The sequence below is a fragment of the Cygnus atratus genome, chromosome 3 (assembly GCF_013377495.2).
Source record: "Cygnus atratus isolate AKBS03 ecotype Queensland, Australia chromosome 3, CAtr_DNAZoo_HiC_assembly, whole genome shotgun sequence".
Taxonomy (NCBI): domain Eukaryota; kingdom Metazoa; phylum Chordata; class Aves; order Anseriformes; family Anatidae; genus Cygnus; species Cygnus atratus.
The window spans coordinates 100,858,417-100,881,853 of record NC_066364.1 but is presented as its reverse complement, the minus strand read 5'-3'; the positions used below and the strand labels follow the sequence as shown (position 1 = coordinate 100,881,853).

General features: G+C 35.0%; 1 protein-coding gene across 1 annotated transcript in view; it reads right to left on the bottom strand.

The window, feature by feature from the left end:
- Positions 1-23,437, bottom strand: part of USH2A (usherin) — a 422,856-nt gene that overhangs the window by 309,483 nt on the left and 89,936 nt on the right. The window contains 6 exon segments of the mRNA XM_050709829.1: positions 993-1,256; positions 2,965-3,459; positions 6,489-6,647; positions 10,658-10,821; positions 15,895-16,078; positions 22,231-22,872. Of these exon segments, the coding sequence (XP_050565786.1) occupies positions 993-1,256; positions 2,965-3,459; positions 6,489-6,647; positions 10,658-10,821; positions 15,895-16,078; positions 22,231-22,872 (1,908 nt within the window).

The following is a 23,437-nucleotide window of genomic DNA, read 5'->3' as shown; positions in this document are numbered from 1 at the left end:
CTCTGTAATAATAGGATACAGCACTTCTGTTAACGTACAAACAACCACACTAATGGACCTCTTTCCAAATACAATTTGACACTTTTATAACATACAGTATTTAAGAACAGATAAGCACAAAGACTCATTTTGAAAAAGGAATTATTTTAGCCAGCAGGTTTTCAGGTTCAGGCTATGATTTTCAAGCTTTTAGCAAACAAAAGCATCATTGATGTAACTGAGATGTTTAGTTGCAAAACAGAGGCTGTATCAGACTAAAAACCATACATTTCTGGTGTAAGCATTGAAATAAGTATCTGTTGTTTCAGAATAATATGTCAAATGGAAAGCTTTTTTGAAAATTTGATCAGTGGGGTCATAAGAGCTGTTGTGATCTAATTCTTAAAATTTCTCAAAAAGAAATGGTTCATATTATGATAGTTGGCCTGTATAAAACCATATGAAAAGTTTCAAATGCTATACTCCTAAAAAAGTGACCATTTTAAGTTCTGGAAAAGAATAAATAAAAATTAAGAACCCACCACCTTTCTAAATTATCAAAGCCTCATTTCAGGAGAACTCACTTGAACCTCTTTCCTGTACCTTCTTTGACAACATTCCTATTCACACCAACTGTTAATATATTTGTGATTAAACCAATTTTATTTATTTTTATTTTTTTCTCCCTTTAAGGGGCATATAAATAACAACTGGGAAAACAGTAGAGAGTTCAAACACTTCTTGGTAGATTTTACATCTTGTAGTCTTGAAATTTTTAAGTGACAGATTTCTTTCTTTAGCAATATGATATTATGTTGAAGAAAATATTTTGGCTGAACATGCTAGGTTATGAGATAAAATGACCTTTGTTTTATTTAGTAAAAACCAAGATTTTTTCCCTATTTGAATTACTACTGAACACATTTTAATAATAATAAAAAAAACCTTTAAGAATATATTCTAATTTATTTTATCCTTTAATTTTCAATGAACAAATTTAAACCACTATTTACCAGCCTCTGCTGTTCGTCCTGATATCCAGTCTGAAGATGTGCTACCTGCCATGTTTACTGCTAGCACATAAAATTCATATTCTGTGAATGGCTCAAGATTAGTGACTGTGGTACTGGTCCATGGTGGAGCCAAGGCATTTTCATTAGCAGACTCCAGAACTGGTTGAGGGCTGAGCCATCCACTGCTTTGGAAAACACGAATTTCAGGAGTAAGAAAGTTCCCAAATGATTTTCTCATGTAAAGTTCATATCTTATAATTATACCTAGAGGGAGAGGAAAAAAAAAAAAAAAAAGGCCAGAAAATTTATTGCATTTAAGCTATTTCTGGAATACTACTAAATTACTAACACCAAAACAACAGTACATTTAAAATCCTAACAATCTGTCAACATCATAAAAAATATAGCATAAGAAGTTTACTAATCTGTGTAGTTATCAACCAAATACTCATTTTGCCATTTCTTGCATTACACTGTTTATTTTCACCTCCATACAATTTTGGGATTTGATAACAAACACCTGAACCAAAGGGACATTTTCAAATTTATTTATTTATTTATTACACAATGGATAGGGGACTTTTTTTTGAGTGAGAATTAAATACTAATATTTCAGAAACAACTGCTGGATAGTGTGTACATACATAGATCTGTGTGTGAGAGAGAGAGTCCATCAGAGTAAACCTATTATGCACACGGAATGGTCTCAGCACTTTGGAAACAAAAATGGCTTCACCATTGCAGTATGAAGAGATACATGATCACGGAAACAGTTTAGCTCCACAAACAGAGTGCAAGAGTGCTGACTAGAGATTTCCAAAAGAAAAGAGATGAGACGTATTGAAGACAGAAGATAAAGTTAATTATCATATAATGCATATATTTGGGGCTGTAATCATGCACTGAAACAGAGAGGCAGCTTAGGAGAAAAAACTTCTCCTAAAGACAAACTTCTAAAAACTTCTCGTTTGTCATTTGCAAACTCCAGGAAATTTAACCAGAAATGAAATTTAAGAGGATTGCATAAAACTTCCTGTTGTACTGGCAATTACACACAAGTAATTGTTATGAAGGAAACCATGAACAATATATGCTACACATTGAGGCACAAGTATTGACAGCCATTTTCATGGCCTGTATTATAGGAACGGCACTTCTAAAAACTTAGAGGCATTCTCGTGCAGGCGTTCATCCTGTCTCACCTGGTAATAGCTAGCAAAGATGTTCATAGAGAACGCTAAGCTCCCAATACACACCTGCTCATTTTGGGAACGGAGAAATAGGCTCATTTTGTGAAGAGATAAAAAGGCTTGGTTTAGAATGCACAAATATTAGTGCTTATCACAAAGCTCAATGGCATGTATATCAAGAGAGAAACTGTTTACCAGTAAAATTTGTGGCATCACAAAAGTATCCTACAACAGCTGTGTTCTCAGATTCAAAAACCTAAAATATTATTAGGCAAGTTAGACCAGCAACTCTTGGCAATAGCGTAATCCCTAACAAAGTTACACTGGTAATGGAATTAGTTACAACACATGACGAATGGTTTTAAAAACGGATTTATCTGTTAATTTTTAGATTCTTTTCATAACTATTGCCTGCTTATTTATGCTTTATACAGCAATATCACCACATCTGTCTGAACTAGCCTATTTGGCAAATTAGGAAAAAATTAATTTTACTGTAAATGTTTAATTATAAATGTGATTTTTTGATGCAGCAGATGCCACTAAGGGCTAAATCCTGAATCTAAGGGCTAAATCCTGAATCCAGCACATCAGTGTTCTGGACTACAAAATAACAAAACAGACTCCAACACTACATTTAGTGGTGTCAGGCAAATTCAGATGATTCCTTACTTTATTCTCAGTTTATGTCCCACAGCTAAGGATATTCTAATCAAATTGGAGAAAAATACTGATTTTTCTTTGCAAAATCTTTGATTTATGAAAATAAATGCATGTCCTACCATTTGGTTTCTCAGGTGGTGACCATTCCACAGACAGTTCTGTAGAGCTGAAGGTTTTTATCACCGGTGGGAGCAGCCCTTCTGGAGGAGCTTGTGCAGTAATTACTGTCACTGGCTGGCCCTTTAAGCAACCTCCAGAAGTACAAGCTTGCACAGAAAAAACATACTTTGTAAATGGCATGAGATTCCAAATAATTGCTGAAGTTTTTAAGCCTTCATACTGGCCACAAGGCTGAAGATCAACCAAGCCAGTACATGTCAAAATGTATTTCTCGATGGGCCCAGAGTCATTTGATGGGGCTGTCCAGTAAAGTAAAACAGAGTGGTGACTAACAGGAAAGACTGGAGTTAAATTCAAACTTCCTGTAGGTGTCCCAGACTTTGTTTTGTATGTCACTGAGGCACTTCTAGTAGAACCATGAATGTTGCTGGCTTGGATGTAGTAAGAATAGAAGGTATATGGAGATAAGGTGGTATCGATGAAGGTCTGAATACCTAAAACAAACAGGTGAGAAGAAAATTTTATCAGTCTAACACATTTTTTAAAAATCTGACTTTGTATACTTAAGGTCCTTCCAACAAGCTCAATATGTAAGATATTTATGCATGTTTGCATGCTCTGCTTGAGATCATCATCATCATCGTAACTTCTCAATTTTTATTATTTTTTTAAATCTCCCAATGCACATTGGCAACACCAGAGAAACAGATTTTCCACTAAATTCCTCCTAGTTCCTGCTTTCATCATGAACAAGATTAGTACAATTATCTTATTATTCATCCTTTGCTTGGAAATAATGATTTCAAATGTAAATCAGCATCAATATTAGTGGAGCTGATATAGAAAAAAAATCTATGAATTTTCACACCTCTTTTTTTCATTTATTTCATAGAATAAAACCAAATCTTTGACCTTTCTATGTGTTCATGTCCTCACTTCTAAAATAGTGCTTAATAGTTCATTTGTAAAGCACTTGATCTTGGATGAAGAATGAAACAAATACTTATTAAAAAGGTCTGATGCCTGTATTTACCTTCCTCACCTCTCACTTTCCATTACTTTAGATAGCTTTTTAGCAGCCATGACCATGAATACCTCTCGGGTATATCCTAGAAGCAGCTATGCATCTTAGCATACCATGGCACAATATGAATTTATATACAATATCATACATAGTTTTGGTTTAAGAAACAGTGAACAGTATATTATATGCTAGAGCATGGATACTCTTAAAACTTCTTCAAAGCAAACGGAGAGGACGCATCTATTTCTAAGTCCTCTCTGTACACCTGCACAAGCAAGACAGCCCTAAGTACAACTTAAAGAGCACCACAGAATAATCTGTATTGCTAGATATTCAGTCTTTGGCATTGTAATACAAAAGCAGCAGCCCAGTAATTGCTTAAAGCACTTCAACTACACACAATGATCACAAACTTGTCAATGGAGTTCAGCAGTAAAGGGACTGGGTAATCTCATCTTCTAGTCTTTTAAACCCTGGTACTTTAGCCAAGGTTCCAAAATGGCTCTGTCAGCAGCAGTAGTGGTTTTTGCAATATCTGTGTGCATTACGAGACATTGGATTGAAACCGGCAAGTTTTTTCAGTGCCAATGAACAACTGATAACTAGATGGTAAGTTTTACTTCAATAGGAATATAGGCTAGATAAAAATAAACAAATTAAAAAATAAAAATAAAGCTAGAACCTGTGTGATTTGGAGTTAGAATCTTAAGTACCCTTGCTATTTTCCCCCCACATTTTAGAGCAAGTATTTCACTTTAGCCTTAAGACAGACTGGTATCTACTGAGCCTCTGTTTTCTGAGAGCAGTTAGCAAAACAGTGTTTTAATTGGGCATTTTGCAATAGTATCAGCCAGATCTCCAGTACAATTTAGAGGATTATTCTTATTTTTTCCTTGGAAAGTTCATTGTTTTGATAAAACTCTCATTTAGTCATAAGGTAACATTCATTATTCTGTTGCATTCACAGGATATATCATAAGCATTATAAATTCTACACTACACTGAGAAAAAAGTAATAAACTAATTTTTCTTAAAATAAAACAAAGTTCTGATGGCATTAAAAAAGTATTTTTGGCATTCAAAGGCCAGCGGATGATTTCACATCATTAATTAGAAATGAATTAAATTTTTAGAATTAATTTAATTTTTAGAAATTAGATTTTTTTTTGTCAGAAAATGTCAAAAATGCCTTTTTAAACCAAGTCTCTGTTTTCATAAATTCAAAGTTTTATTAAATAGAAACATGATAGTCTCATTATCCAGCTAAATACATTCAGATTTTTTCACTCTCTATAAAGTATGTAAGTGGAGTCATGAAATAACATCCTTAACAATACACTCTGAGTTTATTGCATTACAGAGCACAAATTTAAGACAATATATATAACAGTGTTACTTTTGAAATAATATTTTTACTAAATTTAGACTTTTAAAACAAATAAGGAATTAGCATATTTTCTATTCGCTCTACATTTTTTTTTATTGTAATTTTTCTTTCTCTCCTCTCAGTCACTTAATCCCATGCATGGGTTGCATATCTTTCTTCACAGTACGTAGTGCAGAGTATCCCATTCAAGCATAAGCCACATATAGTAATCAATTGTAACAAAGCAGAATGCACCAGAACATCAAATAAAATAAAATAAAAAAATAGATAAACCATATGATCTGTCCTTCTACTGAATGTCTTCCACACAAACTCCAGGGTACATACCAACAATTAGAAAGACTTCACTTCTGCAAAATATTGAAGCTTCTTTGGTATGAAAATGCAGCAAAGAAGCTGCTAGAAGAGAAATCTAAGTTTAGGGCTATTAAACCATATCTGTCCTTTTAAAAAACACTTGTGTATGTATATATGTAAAATCAGAATCCAAATCTCCTTTTCTTTGATAAGAGGATCAATATTAGCACAAAACGGCCTTTCCATCTAGGACAGAGTGCCAAATCCTCGAGGACTGCCTTCTGAGGATCCCTTTGCAAGCCTCAACATCAAGAAAGTAGTGCTGCAAAAGGCAAACCAGGAGCTACGCTGATAGCTTAACAGAAGGTGCTAAAAGTTAGACCATAAAAAGCTTTCCTAATCTGTTAACAGTTTAAAAACCAGGAGGATAAAAAAAAAAAAAAAAAAGTTTAAGCACTTTATGGTCTATTCCATTCACCCTAATTCTTTATCCAGGATTTTAGAAGTGCGTTTCTTAGATTTTGTAGCCTGTGTATTTTTGCAGGGAATGCTTTTAGTAAGGTGTTTTAGATTCAAAAGTAAAAAATTGTCAGCCATTTTGTGTGTTTCACTTTGCTGATTTTTGTCCAGGGTGTTAATTTCTTTCAAGAAACATTAATAACAGATCAATGACCCACTAAAGGAAAATAAAGTGTTCAAAATCACAAAGGATGATAATGACAGAAGGCAGAAATAATTAAGAAAAATTACAGAAATATATACACAATACATTTACACATGCACACAAAAACTTTGATTATTTTATAAACACTTACTATAGGGGTAATAGTCTTCAACTGCATAAATTTCAGCCTCATCCCTATACAGCAGATAAGTAAGCCGGTTAGAATTTGGAGAGTCAGGAGAACTCCATGAAAGACTGATAACAGAGGAATTGAGAACTTCTCCCGTAGGAGGCGGTTGCTGTAATGGAGCTAAAACACATATACAAAACCATAGTATTTAATAATGAAGGTAATCAATAATTACACAAATAAAAATGTAAAGAAAAAGGTATTTTTTCTTCAAAGAAAAGCTGTATGTAAACGTACAATCACTCAGGCAAGACATTCATAAATGGAACTGATCCATCCAAACGCTCTCCAAGAAAGCTTGTTATTCAAGTACATCAAACAAACGTACACATTAAAACAAATGACAAATTAATTCCTGCCCTAAATTCCTGCCTCCCAAAATTAAAGCAAATACACCACAATTTTCCAAACACATATTTCTGCCTTTTTTTTTTTTTTTTAATCCAAATGTATTTCAAGACCTCTATAAAAAGGGAACATATTTATCTGGTTGCATTACTGAAGTCTATAGTTCAATTATAATTTTTTTTTTTTTCAGAAGATTCATTCAATTTTAGCATAGGCCAGGCATAAACTTCCTCTAATAAAATAGAAATGGAAAGACTAACTAACTACACATTTTACTGAAGTGTTACAATAAGCCTATCTAATTAAATGACATAAAACAAAGGGGCAGATTGTGAAGGTTATTTAGGCAATTCACTTCTATTTGTTTCCAATGAAATTTAAATCAATGAGAGTGAGGCATCTTAACATTTTAAGAAATAGGCTTGATATTCTTATTTACCAAAATATTACTCTGCTATCACCTCCATTAACTTCAGAACAAACGTTACTTAATTGCACTACTATCTGTAAAGACAAAAACAAGCCTGAAGTTCACTGGCCAAAAGTCTCTCACTATTAGAAAGGTTGGTCAAAGTTTCTCCTATGTCCCTTTTGTAATTTAAATGTATGATCATGGTTCTTTATAAGATATGGCTATCACACAGGAAAAAAAATGTATATTCATAGATACATATGTATCCATACATATGTATATGTGCACATAAATACATTTATGTTATTTAAGTCAGAGCATGAGTCCATATCCTGCTATGAGATCCCCACTCAGAGTGTTATACTATACTCGGTGTGTGCATTACTCTCTGACCCTCCCTATACCATGCATTAGCACTGGACAACTCTGGTCTCCTTTGGCAGCTAGTAATTGCTATAGGATGACTCAAAGTCAGACTGTGCTATTTCCCTACCCTCTTTGCCAAGGGAGGGTAAACAAGGGATCTACAGGACATCATTTTGCCCAGAGTAAGAATAGAGGGGGAAGTACAGAAATCAATACATGGAGCAAGCTACCATGTACTAGATACAAAACCATTCTTTTCTCCCTTATATTTAGCAGTATAGAAAAATACAAACATTAGAAACATAACTTTTTGTTATTTTTTTTCTCCTTCTATTTATAAATGATCATCATCTCTGTTGTGTGGATATTTGCTTAATGTACACAAATCACCAAAAGATAATTATCAAAATCTGTTCAGCCAAACTAACAGGAGATAAGAAGCAAAGAGTGAAGTTACAAATGGGAAATGACACGAGGACCTCAATTCACACACGGGATAGATGTAGAGAATTACACCAACATCAGCGGGTGTCATTACAGATGGGTTTTTAATATATACGTAAAATATGAATTGAAGCTCTTTACTTAGAATAAGATAATGAAAAACCCTTTTCCTTCTGCAGTCTCTCAGCCAAGAAGTAGCAGAAAATATTTCTAGAATCCATTGCATTGAACAGGACACAATCTTCATCATCTTCATCTCCAATTAGAAAGCATACGTTGTTTTGCTGCCAATCTAGAGTTTTTGAGTTCAGCTGAGTTAGGAAGTGAATATATGTTAAAGAGTCTAAAGCAGTCAAGTTTAAGAATCCTAAATCCCTGACATTTTTAGAAGGTTTCCTCCATATAATACATGCATACAATACCAGAGCAATCAAACTAATTGACTGGCATAACCTTTATTTTCTGGTGAGTAGTCTCTCACTATCACATATTATTCCCATATTTGCTGTTTTACATTTTAGATGTGTAAGCAAAGTATTGTATTTCAGAATTGTTTATAGTGTATCTAAGATATTGTTGAGCAGAAAAACTGAAAATAGGTCTTTACATTAAAAAATATTAGTTGCATAGTGATAGCAGCTTACATTTGTTATTAAAAGCGAAGACAAGTAATGATGTGTATCAAAAAATACTGTATTGCTATGAAAATAATCACAAATATCAAAGCAAGTCAAAGTTCCGTATCCGTGCAACAAGTATTTTGGTATGAATAATCAGAAGACAGCAATTGCTATATCACTTATGTCCAGAAGAGGACTCCGCATGTCATTTAGAATACTGCCTGATGTATTTTTTCTAACTAAAATCTATGATATTATTTATCTATGTCATGTTATTATTAATCAATTTTATAGTTGAATTGCCATTGACCTTTATCCAATGTATATCCCAACATAAATAAGTAGGTTGGTTTATGTTTGTAAAGCACTTTGAAGATGAACAGCATCATAAAAGTGCCATATATTATTATTATACATTCCGTTGAAACATCCTACATTTTTAAAAGAAACAACAACCAATCAACGATCTGCCCAATGAATAGACACTATATGTTCTACAGAAGAGTAAGGGGAAGAACAATACAAAATTGTATCTTAAACAATTCCAAACTTTGAGAACAATCACCTCTGGAAACAGTATCTTTGTTCTATCCCATTTATAGTATTGTGCATTCTGCAGTACATATTATTCAGAATTCAAAGGGATTTACAATCCAAATACAAATAAGAATCAAAGGGTCCTTGTAAACAAACTCTTTGTGCATGTATATCTCTGCTTGCAAGTCCACAGTATGTGCATATCACAATGATATATCACGCCTAAATGCCTGTGCAAAATACAGAAACGTATTTTGTTGAAAAAGGGTCCAGAAACACACTGCAGAGATTACTTGGGAACATCTAACGTTGTTGTTGCATTACATGTGGCTACATGAGCTAACTCTCACTATACGTCTGGTCAGGCCATTATTAATTAGGTCTGCTAACAGAAATGACCAATTAGCATCTGCAGAGTACCTCATTAACTGGTTATGTGACTTTTAAGACTGGGCTGTTAACTGCATATGGCAGTAGAGCGTACCACAGAAACGTAACACAACTTTTTCACAGTTAGCTCAGGTCCTACCCATAGAGTTTGGCATTGCATGGTATGATGTCCTCAAAGCTTTTTTTCCAAACACAGAATTGAAGACAACTTAAAATATGAATCTTCTTATTAAATATACCTTTCCTCTCCTTCTTTAAAATCCCTGCTAGTATAGAGACAGTGAACCAGTGAGCAAATCAGAACATTCAATTTTGACCAGTTACGACACAAAGTCTTGCCATCTCTTCACATCCAGACTCCCTGCAAAGGCAGAAGTGCAGGTGTTCCATTGCAACGTGACTCAGTACAACTCAGGATGCGGCCATCAACACAGCATTAGCTAAGCCTCACACATCCCAGTTTATAATGCTCAGTTACACCACATCACATATTTTCCCAAACTGGCAGGACAACAACAACAACAACAAACAACTCCATGAGGAGACAGGCAAAGTTATGTTGCACTGAGGAGCAGATTTCGAATTAATCACAAATCTTGTGATTTTCTGACCTTCAGAAGGCAAGACTTCTGCCTCCTGTCAATGGTAAGACAGGGGGCTAAGCCGTAAGCTGTACAAATACTATTCTATTAATGTGACTAAAAGGTGAACTATACTTTTGCCACTGCAAAGAAAGTGGTAAGAAGTGCAAGGGAACTATGGGCCATTACTTCTCAAGTGGGTTAGACTGGTAAGTGTAAGCTGTGTGAATGATACTAAGCAGTCTGTACATCACAACAGAAAACACTCCTAAGATACATGTCATGAAAAACACCTAAACTAAGGGCAAGAAATATGAAGGGAAAAAAAAGCCAAACCCAGTTTTAGTACTGATGAACTATTTTAATGCTCGCTAAATCGATAACGAAACATTAATTCGAAATACATGCTTTTAGGACCTAACATCCACTTACTTTTACTGCAGCCAAATAGGTTGTGGACATCCAAATTACTAGCATCGGGAACACAGTTGTCACATTTCAAGCCAGTTACAAACTGTTTACAAACACACTGTCCAGTAACAAGATGACAAGTTGCACTAATGGCTCCTGCAGGATGACAATTACAGTGCTGACATCTATAAACAAAAACAAATCAAGTAAGTGATCAAAACACATTAGCACTTAAGCACAGTAGGATTTTGTTTAGAAGATTCTTGTGTAACATAATTTAAAAATCATAAACAGTGAAATAGCCTGAAACACAGCAGAAAATCCATTAGCCTGTTAAAAAAGTAACTTAAAAAAGATGCCCATTATAAAAATTAAAATCTCAGTGCCAGAATAATGTTCTGATTTATACAAAAACTGCTCAAAATTAAAGATCTATTAAATACATTGATCCACATATCAAATGCATAATGATGTTTGGTTATAACCACATTATGCACTCAGTCTTGCAATTCTTACCCATACAATCTTTTTTGCACAACAAGAGAGTTCAGGGTTACACGTGCTACCAGTTTCATAGGTTTCTGCACAAAATAGGCAACTTTCTAACTTAAAGGAAACTAGTCTTCCGTTGAAAATGAAAATTAGTTAATAATTTATTATAACAGAGGCAACTTGAAGTTGCAAAAATAAACAACTGCAGATAAAGCAGAAAGAATGCAAAGACAAAAGTGGAGAAAAAATATCAGATTAAAACAGTAAAAAAAGCAAAGATAAGCAAAACTTATTATAACAGAAAGCACATTTCCTTGCTGCCTGATAGACAAAATGGAATTAACTAAAAAGGATACTTAACTAGATGTTTAAATTAAACTATTTGTTAAATTAAAAAAAATAAAATAAAAGCATCAGTTCATACAAATGCCACATTTCAATTCTGTAAATCTCCGTGGCATCAGTACAGCACTTTCAGCACTAATTTATGCTTTGTTTTTTGCATGTGGAACCTCTCGCAATGAACTTGTTTTTCACTTGCTATATTATTTCTCCACTGACACTCATTTAAAGCAGGGATACCAATGTCAGATTATGCAAATATTCAAAGACTTGCAAAATCTCAGAAGTTAAGCAAAGCATTTTTTTCTTTACTGCAACTACTTTTATAACACCCACAGACTGCTATTATTTGTTGTAGCAGAAAAAGTCAACAATGACAAAAAAAAACATTGAACTTCAGAGTATAATTTAAAAGAGTTTTGAAAAATCAAGAACTGGGAGAAATTTTGGACTGTACAGTGCAGCTAAAGCATGCTAGAAAATCTGCACATCACTCCCCTTGTCCTGAGCTGCAAAATTTTGAGTCCCATTTTCAGGCCCAAACAAGGTTAGCCTAGAGGGATTCTTATATTACTCCAGGTGCCAGGTCCCAAGATGATGAAGCAGCAGAAAGACCTTGGAAGAATCGGAGGGAGAGGCAGTCCTGCCACTTCCCCTCTGCTCTGCTAGCTCTAAGACTAGATTAGAATTGTTTATTTTCTGCTTATCTCCCTTTGACCAATTTCACCAGATCTGAGGAAATAGGTGGTGGTGCCTTTACACAATTTACTTCACATTTTTTCCAGTTATCACCATCACTTTAGCCTATCTCTTCCTATCTGTATGGAGGCAGAAATAAAAGTGAGTTCAGTTATCATTTAGGTGTTGGCTTTTCATGGCAAAGGAAAATGGAAGGGGTGGTAGAAAATGTTTTCACATTAGGACATGAAAATTCAGGTCAATAATCAGTGAAATAGACATTAAATGTGACAGATTTTTAACCAAGTTTAAGAAAACTCTTCACATATATTTTCTACCCATCACAGAGCTATCTGTATTAGAGTTCCTTTACTCCACAGCAGCTCGTGCTGTGTGATCTCCTGGGTAATCATTCAACACCCTTAAAAAGGCTGATAAAAGCTAAAGCTGCAAAATAAGCTGCAAATTTGTTTTATGGACTAATATCCCTTAGGGAATAAATAAAATACATTCTCTCTTAGAAACCACTGTACTGTAGTTTGTGCTCTTTTATAGTCAAGAGAAAAGGGCAATTTTTTCAAACTGTATTAAGTCTTTTCATCTGTAGACAGTGCATCCAAATCCCCCTTCAAATAGAGGTTTTGTTTAGACTATTTAAATGCCATGACTGAAAAAAAATGGTTTAGTTAAAGAAAAAACGAAGGCACAATTATTTGCTCAGCGATGCAATATTTTATTATTTCATAATTTGATTATGTGATATTTATTACATATAGTTGGGGGGTAACAAAATAGTCTCAGTATACAAACAGTAAGAGACAAGCTTTTCTTCCCACTCTCCTGTATATTACTGCACGTCTTATGAATCAGGGCCCCCTGAGTATCCCAGTTTTCATTATCATTCACACATGAGACAATCAAACTCACATACACGTACATTCACAGTAATAGCACAGTAATACTTTTCACTGCCTGATAGGGTGGGGCTGCTTCTTTTCACTTGAAATAGTTGTATTTTCTTCTAAAGTGTAGGCTCCCTTTCTCCATCTATACTGAATTAGGGTCCTGATCCTGTAAACAGCAAGCATGTCACCATATCCAGTTCCATAGGGTTGCCCACATTTATTTTTAGGGTCAAGATGACACATAGATTGTTTTCTTTAACAGCAGAATGCTAGAACTGGCTTTGTTTTCATTCACAGTTCATGATTAAGGATTCATTCAATTAAAGAGAGAAAAATTAATTCTTTTAAACTTTTAATCATGTAAGGAATATTTTCAGCGTTCTTGTTATATGCTACTTCATCAGGATACTCTGAGTCAAATATATTTGAGATTTATTAAAAGAGAATTACATATAATCAAAGAAAACAGACTTTAAAACATGGAAAGAGAAATGTCGGGCCAAGATGAATTGCAATATTGATTTTGTGAGGATAAATGGTTTTTGTAATATTAATATAGAGAAACCTTTATTACATTGACTCTCTAGGTGCAGTTAGAGCCTCTCCAGCAATCTGTTTAAAATCTTCATTTTTCATCCTTATGGGAAAACTTCACTTGCTAAATGGATTTCATAAACAGTAATCTGTCAAGATATATATATAGATAGATAAACAATTTGTGATGTTCATTGACCAGTTCATTATAGTAAACAATACAGAGGTAAGTAATTTCAAATGCGTAACAATGCCCACATCATTACAGATCTGTTCAGACCACTGCAAACACCCAGAATCTCTAATTCCCTGATTGCCAAGGAAATTTTCCTGCTTCATAAGCTGAAATGAATTAAAAAATATGGAGTTCCTGTTTTATCTTAAGAACATCACAGAAGAAATCAACACACATATACATTCCTCTAAGGCTCGTAGAATTTTAAAGACTCACAGTTTCTATGTATCACTACTTCTGCTTCTTTTCTGCTATTGTGCTAAGACAGATATGTCTTTGCCACTACAGATAACTCACACCCTTTTTATTCTGTTACTGTAGAATCCTTAAAAGACACTTAGAGCCAGGATGGTTTAAATGGCTTCGTAACTTTACAAAGAAAGAAAAAGCATATTGCTCTTTCTAAGAAGATAAAAACAGTTAAAGAAATGGATTAAGATAGACTAATAGAGACTTGGATTACCATTTTCAGTAGATAAATGTTTCTGCCTGAGGAATAGAGGTACGCTGCCCAAGTAGATGCTAACCAAAAGGAAGCCAAGTGTATGCAACACAAGTTAATCATGTTAATGTACTACCGGAGCAGTCTTCAATACTGTCATGAGGATTAAGAAGTATTAAGGCATTAAAACAACTCTGATTCAAATTCCAGAGCTGTAAAAACTTCTGTCTTTACAAGATGAGCTACACTTTGGATCTAGATATTTCTGTATTTTGAATTTCAGAATGCAGCTCAAAATGCAAGTAATTGGGGGCCAATATCTAGTTCAGGAGAGCTATTTCTTCAGGATTGAAACCTTTTGCTCACATACTAAAAGTAAGAAATAAAATCTACTCCAAGTAACTAAAAAAAAAAGATCAGTAATAATAAGGAAAATATATTTAAAAGGAAAATTTAATATTGCACAGATTTTATCCTTTACCATTAGAAATGGCAGGAAGTGAAAATAGGAAGTCCTTATTCCTACAGATTACTTTATGGCCATTAGCAGAAGCCTCTGTGACCCGCAACAGTAAAAAATAATTTTAAAAATCTCCTAATGAGTGACAGTAACATAAAAGTTAAAGTGAAAAATCTGCAGAATAATGTCAAGTATATGCCAGGCAAGACTGATAGTCACTGCCTAAAAGCATGTCTACCCACAGTAGCTGGGGGAAAGGAGCACAATGGGAAGAACATGGTATATTTTGCTTAAGTCTTTTTTGGTGGGGTTTTGGTTTTTTAAAGGCAAAAATGCTAAGCATAAGAAAACACTTTACCACCATCAGTCTGCATGAAAATATGATAGCATTACAGCTGTGCAATCTTTCTAGACAATATTTAAAAGGAAATTGAGATTGTGGGGATTAAGCAAGAAAGATGACACTGGAAGAGAAAGAACAATAGTTGGAATTACAATGCACTACCTATAGATATATTTTACACCCCTTACATTCCAGAGAATATATCTATATAATTTCACTGTACATAAAAGCCCCAGGGTACATTAGATAAACAATTCACCCCGTGGCACATTAACTAAGTCCTGAAAAACATGCACACCTTCAGAAAAAACAGATTTTTAAGAGGAAAGGTGCTATATTTCTACTGCTGCTGCTGAAAGAAATCTGCAAAGACAGGAATATCTGTAAATTTTTTACTTTATTTTTCCGTGAAAATGTCTCCCTGAATTTTTTCATAAGCATTCTGCTTATAAGAATGGCAGATTACATTTCCTATATATAATCCAAAACCTGTATTTTAAGAGCAAACGATTAACACCCTAGAAAATGACACATTACAGAAGATGCCGCAGAATTGTAATGAAACAATTACCAGTATGTAATACATTAGATAGTATTAACTTTCATTTTGTTTCTACTGAAATCTGTGGCAAAATTTTTTACTTCACAAGTGAGCATGAAGTAAACTTATAACGTACCACATGTAAATCTCAGAATTTACATAAATTCAAAGAAGGCTTGCTATACGTAGAGCACCTTTTTATTGTTACTGAAGCCTCAGAATGAGGTACGATGAGAAAAATGTAAAGACGATGATATAAGCGAACTGTAAAAAAGAAAACACTCACCTTCCTGTGACAGAGTCAAATCCAAAATAATGTTCTTTGCAACGTTCACATGTCTGTCCTGTTACAGAGGCATCTTGGCAAATACATTGGCCAGTTAGCGTATCACAAACCTGACTCACTGAACCAGCTACGTGGCACATGCATGGCAGACAGCCAGTGACACTGGATGGAGAAAAATAAAAACCTAGAAGAGAGAAAGCGATTTTGTATAAGTGACAATATAAGAACAAATGCAAAAAGTGAACCTAGTAAGACTGATATTAACTTGCCTATAATCTGGGATGAAACAAAAGAACAAAAGATTAAGTAATACACATAACCCAACACAAAGCAGTATAACCTTCCTGCAGCGCAGAGCTTCTAAATCTTGTCATTGGCATTTTTAAAGATGATATTCATCCTGCAGTTGCCAATTCTGATTTTTTATTCTCTATCTTCAGACTTTGTTTTAGACAGAGCAAATGCAAAATAGGAGGAGTACATTAACATATCGATGGGGAAAGTAAAGGCCCAAGGACATGAGAGGTGCTAACAAATGCACCACAAGCAGTAGAAACATAAAAAGTAATATGCAAGAACAGGCATTTGTGTATTCTGGTCTGTGATCTAATCCTTGACATTGGCCAGTATTAAACAGTTGCAAAATGCAAGAAATGCATTTGTTTTCTTAGGAAGGTCTCTTAATCTTTCTCAGCCAATGGCTGGCTGAACCCTTGGAACATTAGGAGGTTTCTGAAGAAAGCCTACATTTAGTCATTTAGTCAGCATTCCCAGGTCTATGTGATTTTTTTCTTTTTTCACTCCTACTAAACACATAGCTTGTATCCTACACGAAAAAAAAAAAATCACAGAAAATAATAAACTATTGAAAAAAAGTTACTCATCTGCTATTAAAAAGCTTTCATTCTGAATGCCACCCTTCTGTTCCTGTATTATTTCAAATTATCAACTGGAGCATTCACTTTACTTTCCCCACGGTATATTTGGTACATTTCTGCTATACTATTTCTCTTTCTTTCCGCTCACAATCAAACTTTATCCATGCAACTAACCCATTACAGATAAATACAATTAGATAGACTGTATATACCTCTAAGCTGAGAATTGAAGAACTTAATTCATCATTTACAGCCTCACCTGAAATTATAAGCAAGACATTTAGTACAATTTTTTGTGATGATGTACCACTGGTATAGTCTATTTTTATGTGTATGACTTATGCAAATGATGATGGTGATGCAGTCTTAGTCTGGCAGTTGTCAGCTGTGAGTACCGATCTTCAAACACTGAACCTAAGGCAGGGCCATTGTTAGGGGTTTCTGTCTCTGTCATCTGTTTACTATTAATTACTGCACAACTTGAACAGAAGAAAATCCATCTTTAGTCAAACAGGTATGCAGTATCTGCACAGACTTGTCATACAGCTTTCCTCTCTACAGATGAAATTCAATCAGCTTCTTCTTAGTCATGTTCTCAGTTACCAAACCTTTTTCACTGTCCAATAACTTTCTGATGTCCTGCTTTATAATAAGGGGCCCAAAATTGTATTGTAACGTCATATCACCCAAGGCCTTATTATTTATTTTTTCTTACATGAGATAGCTTCATATATACACCCCTAGGGTAGTATTCTCTGTCTTCATAGCAGTGTTGCACTGTGAGCTCATATCCAAATAGCAGAAGAACTAAACAAATTGAAAACATTAGAATTTTACTGCTCAAATCTTTGTTCGAGTTTAGCCTCTGGTCCTCAGTGAGATAAATCTCAAGTGGACACTGAAGTGATATCAGTCTCCAGTTAACATACATTCACATCATAAAAAAAAACCATGCTGTTGGCACTTTATTCCAGAGAGGCCCCAAACTGAGCCACCACAGAGACTGAATAGCTTGAAGTTATTAGTGAGGCAGCATGTATTATCTCATACTACAGTTGTCTGCGCAGTACAGTACCCATCCTGTGCATAAATAGAAGAGACCATTTCCCAGCAATGTCACTCTTGAGCACAATGAACAACTCCACTTGAAGAATGTAACTGGAAGTTAGGAAACAAGTTTAAGCCTGGACTCCAGCAGAAGGTCAAAGCACTTCTTCGGTACCCAGTTTACAGCTGTAGTAAATGATAAGCATGCAGGCTACAACGGATTCTTGTCCATCAGAAATTTTGCATAGAACTGATGTGTAAGAAAAGACCATAGTGGATAAATAAGCTGATCTCTAGTACAGAAATGAATTTCAGCTAAGCAGGACTGATCACTATAGCATATATTACTTTTGTCACAGCAGAAAAAATATTGTCAATAGCCTCAAGTTAAACAGCCTGGTTCTAATGTCTATACCCTAATGTCATAACAGCCAAACCACTATAGAGGAGTAAAGAATTTGGTACTTTTTTTTTTAATGATAATCTTCTACAATCATTATAAAAATCTACCCGAGTTTCTTGATATTTTTAAAATCTAAAAGTAGCAAGTAATAGTCAATTAATAAAAAAAAAATATGTAAGAGTGAGGTATGAAAAAGTGAGGTATGTGAAAACAGAAGAATACCCTCCCCCAGCCCCCAAAAAATGTATAGGTAAATTAATTACTTAAATTAGCATCGACCAAAAGAGAAGAGACAAATTCATACAGTTTGTTATAATGATTATTATTATTATTTACTTCTACCACCTAGAATTTGGCAGGAAGGAGTAAGAAACAACTTAATGCAAGCTAAATTTACAGCAAGGTTAGACGGGCTAATAAAAGTTGCTTTATGAAGGATCCACTGTTGTATAATAGAGCCAATTTCCAATTTTAAGACAGCCACTGCAAATCTCTACAAGATCTAAGTATATAGCTAGTATTATGCTTATTCTTTTTCAGATTTTTTTCCAATTCAACCATAACTGATCGCGTTTGTCAATCAAATACACTCTTCAAAAGAATGAAAGTCATAGCAAAGTATTCATCTTCCTTCTTTAATTATACTCATATTATTTCTCCCACTATATATCTCATGAAAAGAGAACACCTGAAAAATTCCTTAGCACATTTACATGCTTATCGACTACATCAGTATCACTCATTTCTTAACCACAACTAGTCTGTGTTGTAAAATGTACAGTTAGCAACACTGTCAACTTTGTCACTGCATGCTTCACGTTTCTCTGGCCAAGAAGGGAGGCAGCCCATACACAAAAGCTCCATACTGTTGCCTGGCCACATGCTCTGCATTCTGGTGTACATCTTTTCTGTGCTATGTACAGCTGAAAAGCTGTGGTCATTAAGCAAAGAACTCACAAAATGCCTTTATAGTTTGTTTTGTTTCTTCGCTGCACTTATGAGAGGATTCAAGATCTATGATATGTGTTGAATGGGATTTGTGTGGAGCAAATCTTAGTCAGCATGGACTGACAATCATGGAATAAGGCAACTGTTTTACAGTTACAATAAACTGGTTTTACAACAAGGAAATTCTCATAGTAAAATGATTTTCTGAAGTTGCATTTGGTTTGAATTTTTCACAGAATCATCTAGGTTGGAAGAGACCTCCAAGATCACCGAGTCCAACCTCTGACCTAACACTAACAAGTCCTCCACTAAACCATATCACTAAGCTCTACACCTAAACATCTTTTAGAGACCTCCAGGGATGGTGACTCAACCACTTCCCTGGGCAGCCCATTCCAATGCCTAACAACCCTTTCGGTGAAGAAATTCTTCCTAATATCCAACCTAAACCTCCCTTGGTGCAACTTTACCCGTTCCCCCTTGTCCTATCACCGGGCATGTGGGAGAATAGACCAATCCCCACCTCGCTACAGCCTCCTTTAAGGTACCTATAGAGAGCGATAAGGTTGCTCCTCTTCTCCAGGCTAAACAATCTCAGCCGCTCCTCGTAAGACTCATTCTCCAGACCCCTCACCAGCTTTGTTGCCCTTCTCTGGACATGCTTGAGCACCTCGATCTCCTTCCTGTAGTGAGGGGTCCAATTTTCTCCCTTGACAGCTTTTCCTGCATTCAGATTTTGGTAACTTCTGTAAACATCTTTAATTTTCTTGAGGTACACAGACTATATGATACAATGGGGAAACCCTTATTCTAAAGTTATTTTAAATATCATTAATTATGCAAGGATATTAAAAGAAAAAAAAAAAAAACACAGACAAGGATCCTGTATTCTACTAAGGAAACTCAGGCCACAAATCTGAAATGTCTTCCATATGTTTTAGGGATGTTTAGCCGTCCTTAGCTTAAGAAGTCCTCAGTATGTTTTAGAGATGACAGTTTAAAATTGTTAATGGTGTGCTTTTAATTTGGCTGTGTTGACTCCATATATACTTGGAGTGCATTTTCGTATCTTTGTCCCAAGAAAAAACAAAGCAAGGGTACTGTGTATTTGAAGCCATTTCAATTCTTCCATATTTTTTCTTTGTAAAATAAATGGGAGTTTCACAGTCATTTTTTCCAGACTTCATACATCTGTAACATACAAAATTGTCCAACACGATTCACCTCTCCCATTTCATCATACAGCTTTTCCACTACTAAGTTTTACTATGTTTGTTGTTGCATTTTTTCTTTGTTACACTTCTGATTAACCAAGCCCTTCTATGAACAGTCATGATCTACCTCATAGTATGGTCTGAATTTCTTGAGATTTTAGTTTGATGGGTTTGTGTGTTTTGTGTTGTGTTTTCTTCCCCCACCACACATCCCTCCCCACCCCCCCTCCCCCACCATTTTCTTACTTCTAGCTTTCTGACAGTGGTAAGCAATACTAATTCAACTATGTGTTTCAACTTTCTCGTTATAATCAACCCTGTTTTATAGAAAATTCTTCTTTGGAATATATTAACAAAGAATTTATATAAAAGTCAGATACAGTACATGTCTGAATCAGCTCAGACTGGGGTCAGCACTGAAATGTCAATGAAAATACCACAGTACACTGTCTTATACTGATAGTAATACAATGCTTTTACAGTACTAAGAACTTAAACTTTCACCTACTGAAGAGAGCTCTGTGTTCAGCACATACATGTTTACACTTATTTCTTAGTAACATTAAATGCTATTCTTAAGAAAATGCATATATGTGTGAATATATATCTATATGTGTGTGTATATATATATATATATATATATTTTTTTTTTTTTAACAGGAACTATTGTGGAAGTATTCCTTTGAGTGCCATGTAGGCTTTTCCACAAACCAGTCTGTTCATACTATCAATTAAACCTTTTTAAACTATTTAGCTCTGCATAAACCCTGGCCTTTCTTTTTCAAGGACAAGGGCGGTCACTGACTCGGGAAGCCTTGACATCACTCCTCTGCCGATCTCTGATTAAGTGGCTGCTGTAGAGGGTTAGCAGGTCAAATAGCACTGGAGGAGGAACTAAGGAAAACAGAACAGTGCCTTATTTATTAGTATATTTACCTAAAATAATTTAAATTAAAATATTTTAAAAAATACTTAATGGAGGTTAAGCAGCTTTTTTAACCTCTGTTCAAATTATTGAATGGCATATTAAAACCAATGGAGCTATAATGTACCTTTTAATGTGACCTGCTATTTTAATAAATTGCATATGTATTTAACATGAACTAAATCTATCTGTTTGACATTATTACTCAAGGTAGGTTAATATTACCTGTAGTTTCACTTTAACCACCCGCTTTTTAAAACAAAAACATTAAAGTGTAACTACGGAGCTACCCACTTATAATGAACATTTAAACTCTGTGTACAATATGAATGCTTGAACAGACACACAGCAACTGCAGTATCAGCTATTTGTAGGGTCAAACTGCAAGCAGTCCTCATGAAAGCCAGCACATCCTCAACACAGCAAGGCAGGTGTACAGTTTTGAGCAGCATACTTGCCAGCACCGTCTGAGTTCAACCAAATCATGCCAGAAACTATGTTCAACCTCCTTAAGTGCTTGTATTCAGCCGTCCAAAACCACTATTTTGTTATGAGGTCATCAAACTATGCTAATTTAACTCTTAGACTGCAACTTATTCAGTGAATTGGCCGTGAAGAATTGGATAGTTTTCCAATATCTACAAGAATAAGATATTTTAGATGTATCGAAAGTGCAGTAATAATACAAATTATACAGTTTCTGGCAATAGAATACGTATTTAATGTCAATACAGACATTAATGCTTCCCTCTCGCTCGCAAAGTTAGGAAGAAATGTAAATAAATAAAAAAAATTAATGACAAGTCAGAGAAGTGTCAGACATGAAGCTCTGTATGTACACATTAAAACTGGAGGAACTGTGACAATGTGCGACAAAACAAAGCTTACTACATCAGATAGATTTTCTTTCAATTTCCTTACCTGGCTTACACTCATTACACCTTCTCCCCTGACGATGAGGCAGACATACGCACTGTCCGGAAACGTGGTCACAAACTGTTCCTGCTAATGTACCCAGAGCGTCACAGTCACAACGCTGGCAGCCAAGGAGGTTGCTCATGCTGAGGTTGTACGTGTGAAGCATGCATTGATTGCACTGAAGGCCAGTTACACCAGCTTTGCAAGGACACTGTCCTGTTGATTTGTCACAAAGCAGAGAGCCATTTACTGTACCTGCCTTATCACAGTCACATGGCAGGCAAACAAAGGAATGCTTTTCTCGTACTTTGTGGTAGCCATCTAGGCATTTGTTGCATTGTCTTCCTCCAATATTCGGTTTACATGCACATTGCCCTGTCTTTGCATCGCACACTGTTCCAGAAAACGAACCTGCAATGTTACACTCACAAGCCTTGCAGCCAGTCACATCTAGCCCATAAAAGTTGTCCACGCAGGTATCACAGTGAAGTCCTTTTACTCGTTCTTTACAACTGCACTGCCCAGTGAGAGGATTGCAAAATTGGTTCACTGAGCCATGGCTGTTGCACCAACACGGCTCACATCCTTCTTCATTGGAATATCTGAGAGCTTTAAATCCAAAATTGCAATTATCACACCTAAGACCTGGAAAGATAAAAAGTAATAAAAATAAAAGTAATAAAGCTGACAATCCATCAATTTCAATTCAAAAATAGTGCAAGTATACTTGGGGGAAGGTTGTGTGTCATATTCTTCACTAGCATGAATGAAAGGGCTGCACAAATCAATAGAAGAGCAGTGGCATCCCAAAAACCTGTTTGCTTTTCCAGTTTGTTCCAGAACTCATTCATTTCTTTTGGCATCTCAGTATAATTTAAGATACTTCCACAAGAGATTCTTTGCAACATTTCAAGACCAAAAAAAAAAAAAATCACCTTTGTCCCCGGGAAGATCACCTGTTGCACAACCAGCACTTACATGAACTATTCTCCCTATTTAGTAGGGTGCAACATAAAGGGAATAGTACTTGGCTCTCAATCTGTTCTGATAACAGATTTATATACTATATTAAAAACATTAAATATACTCTAGGACAACGTAAGACTAATTCTGATGACTTACTTAACACTGTACTTTTGTTTGAACAATGCTTACATTTACATTAGTGTTTATTCTTGGCTGAAAGCTAACTGAAAAACCTATCTGAAAG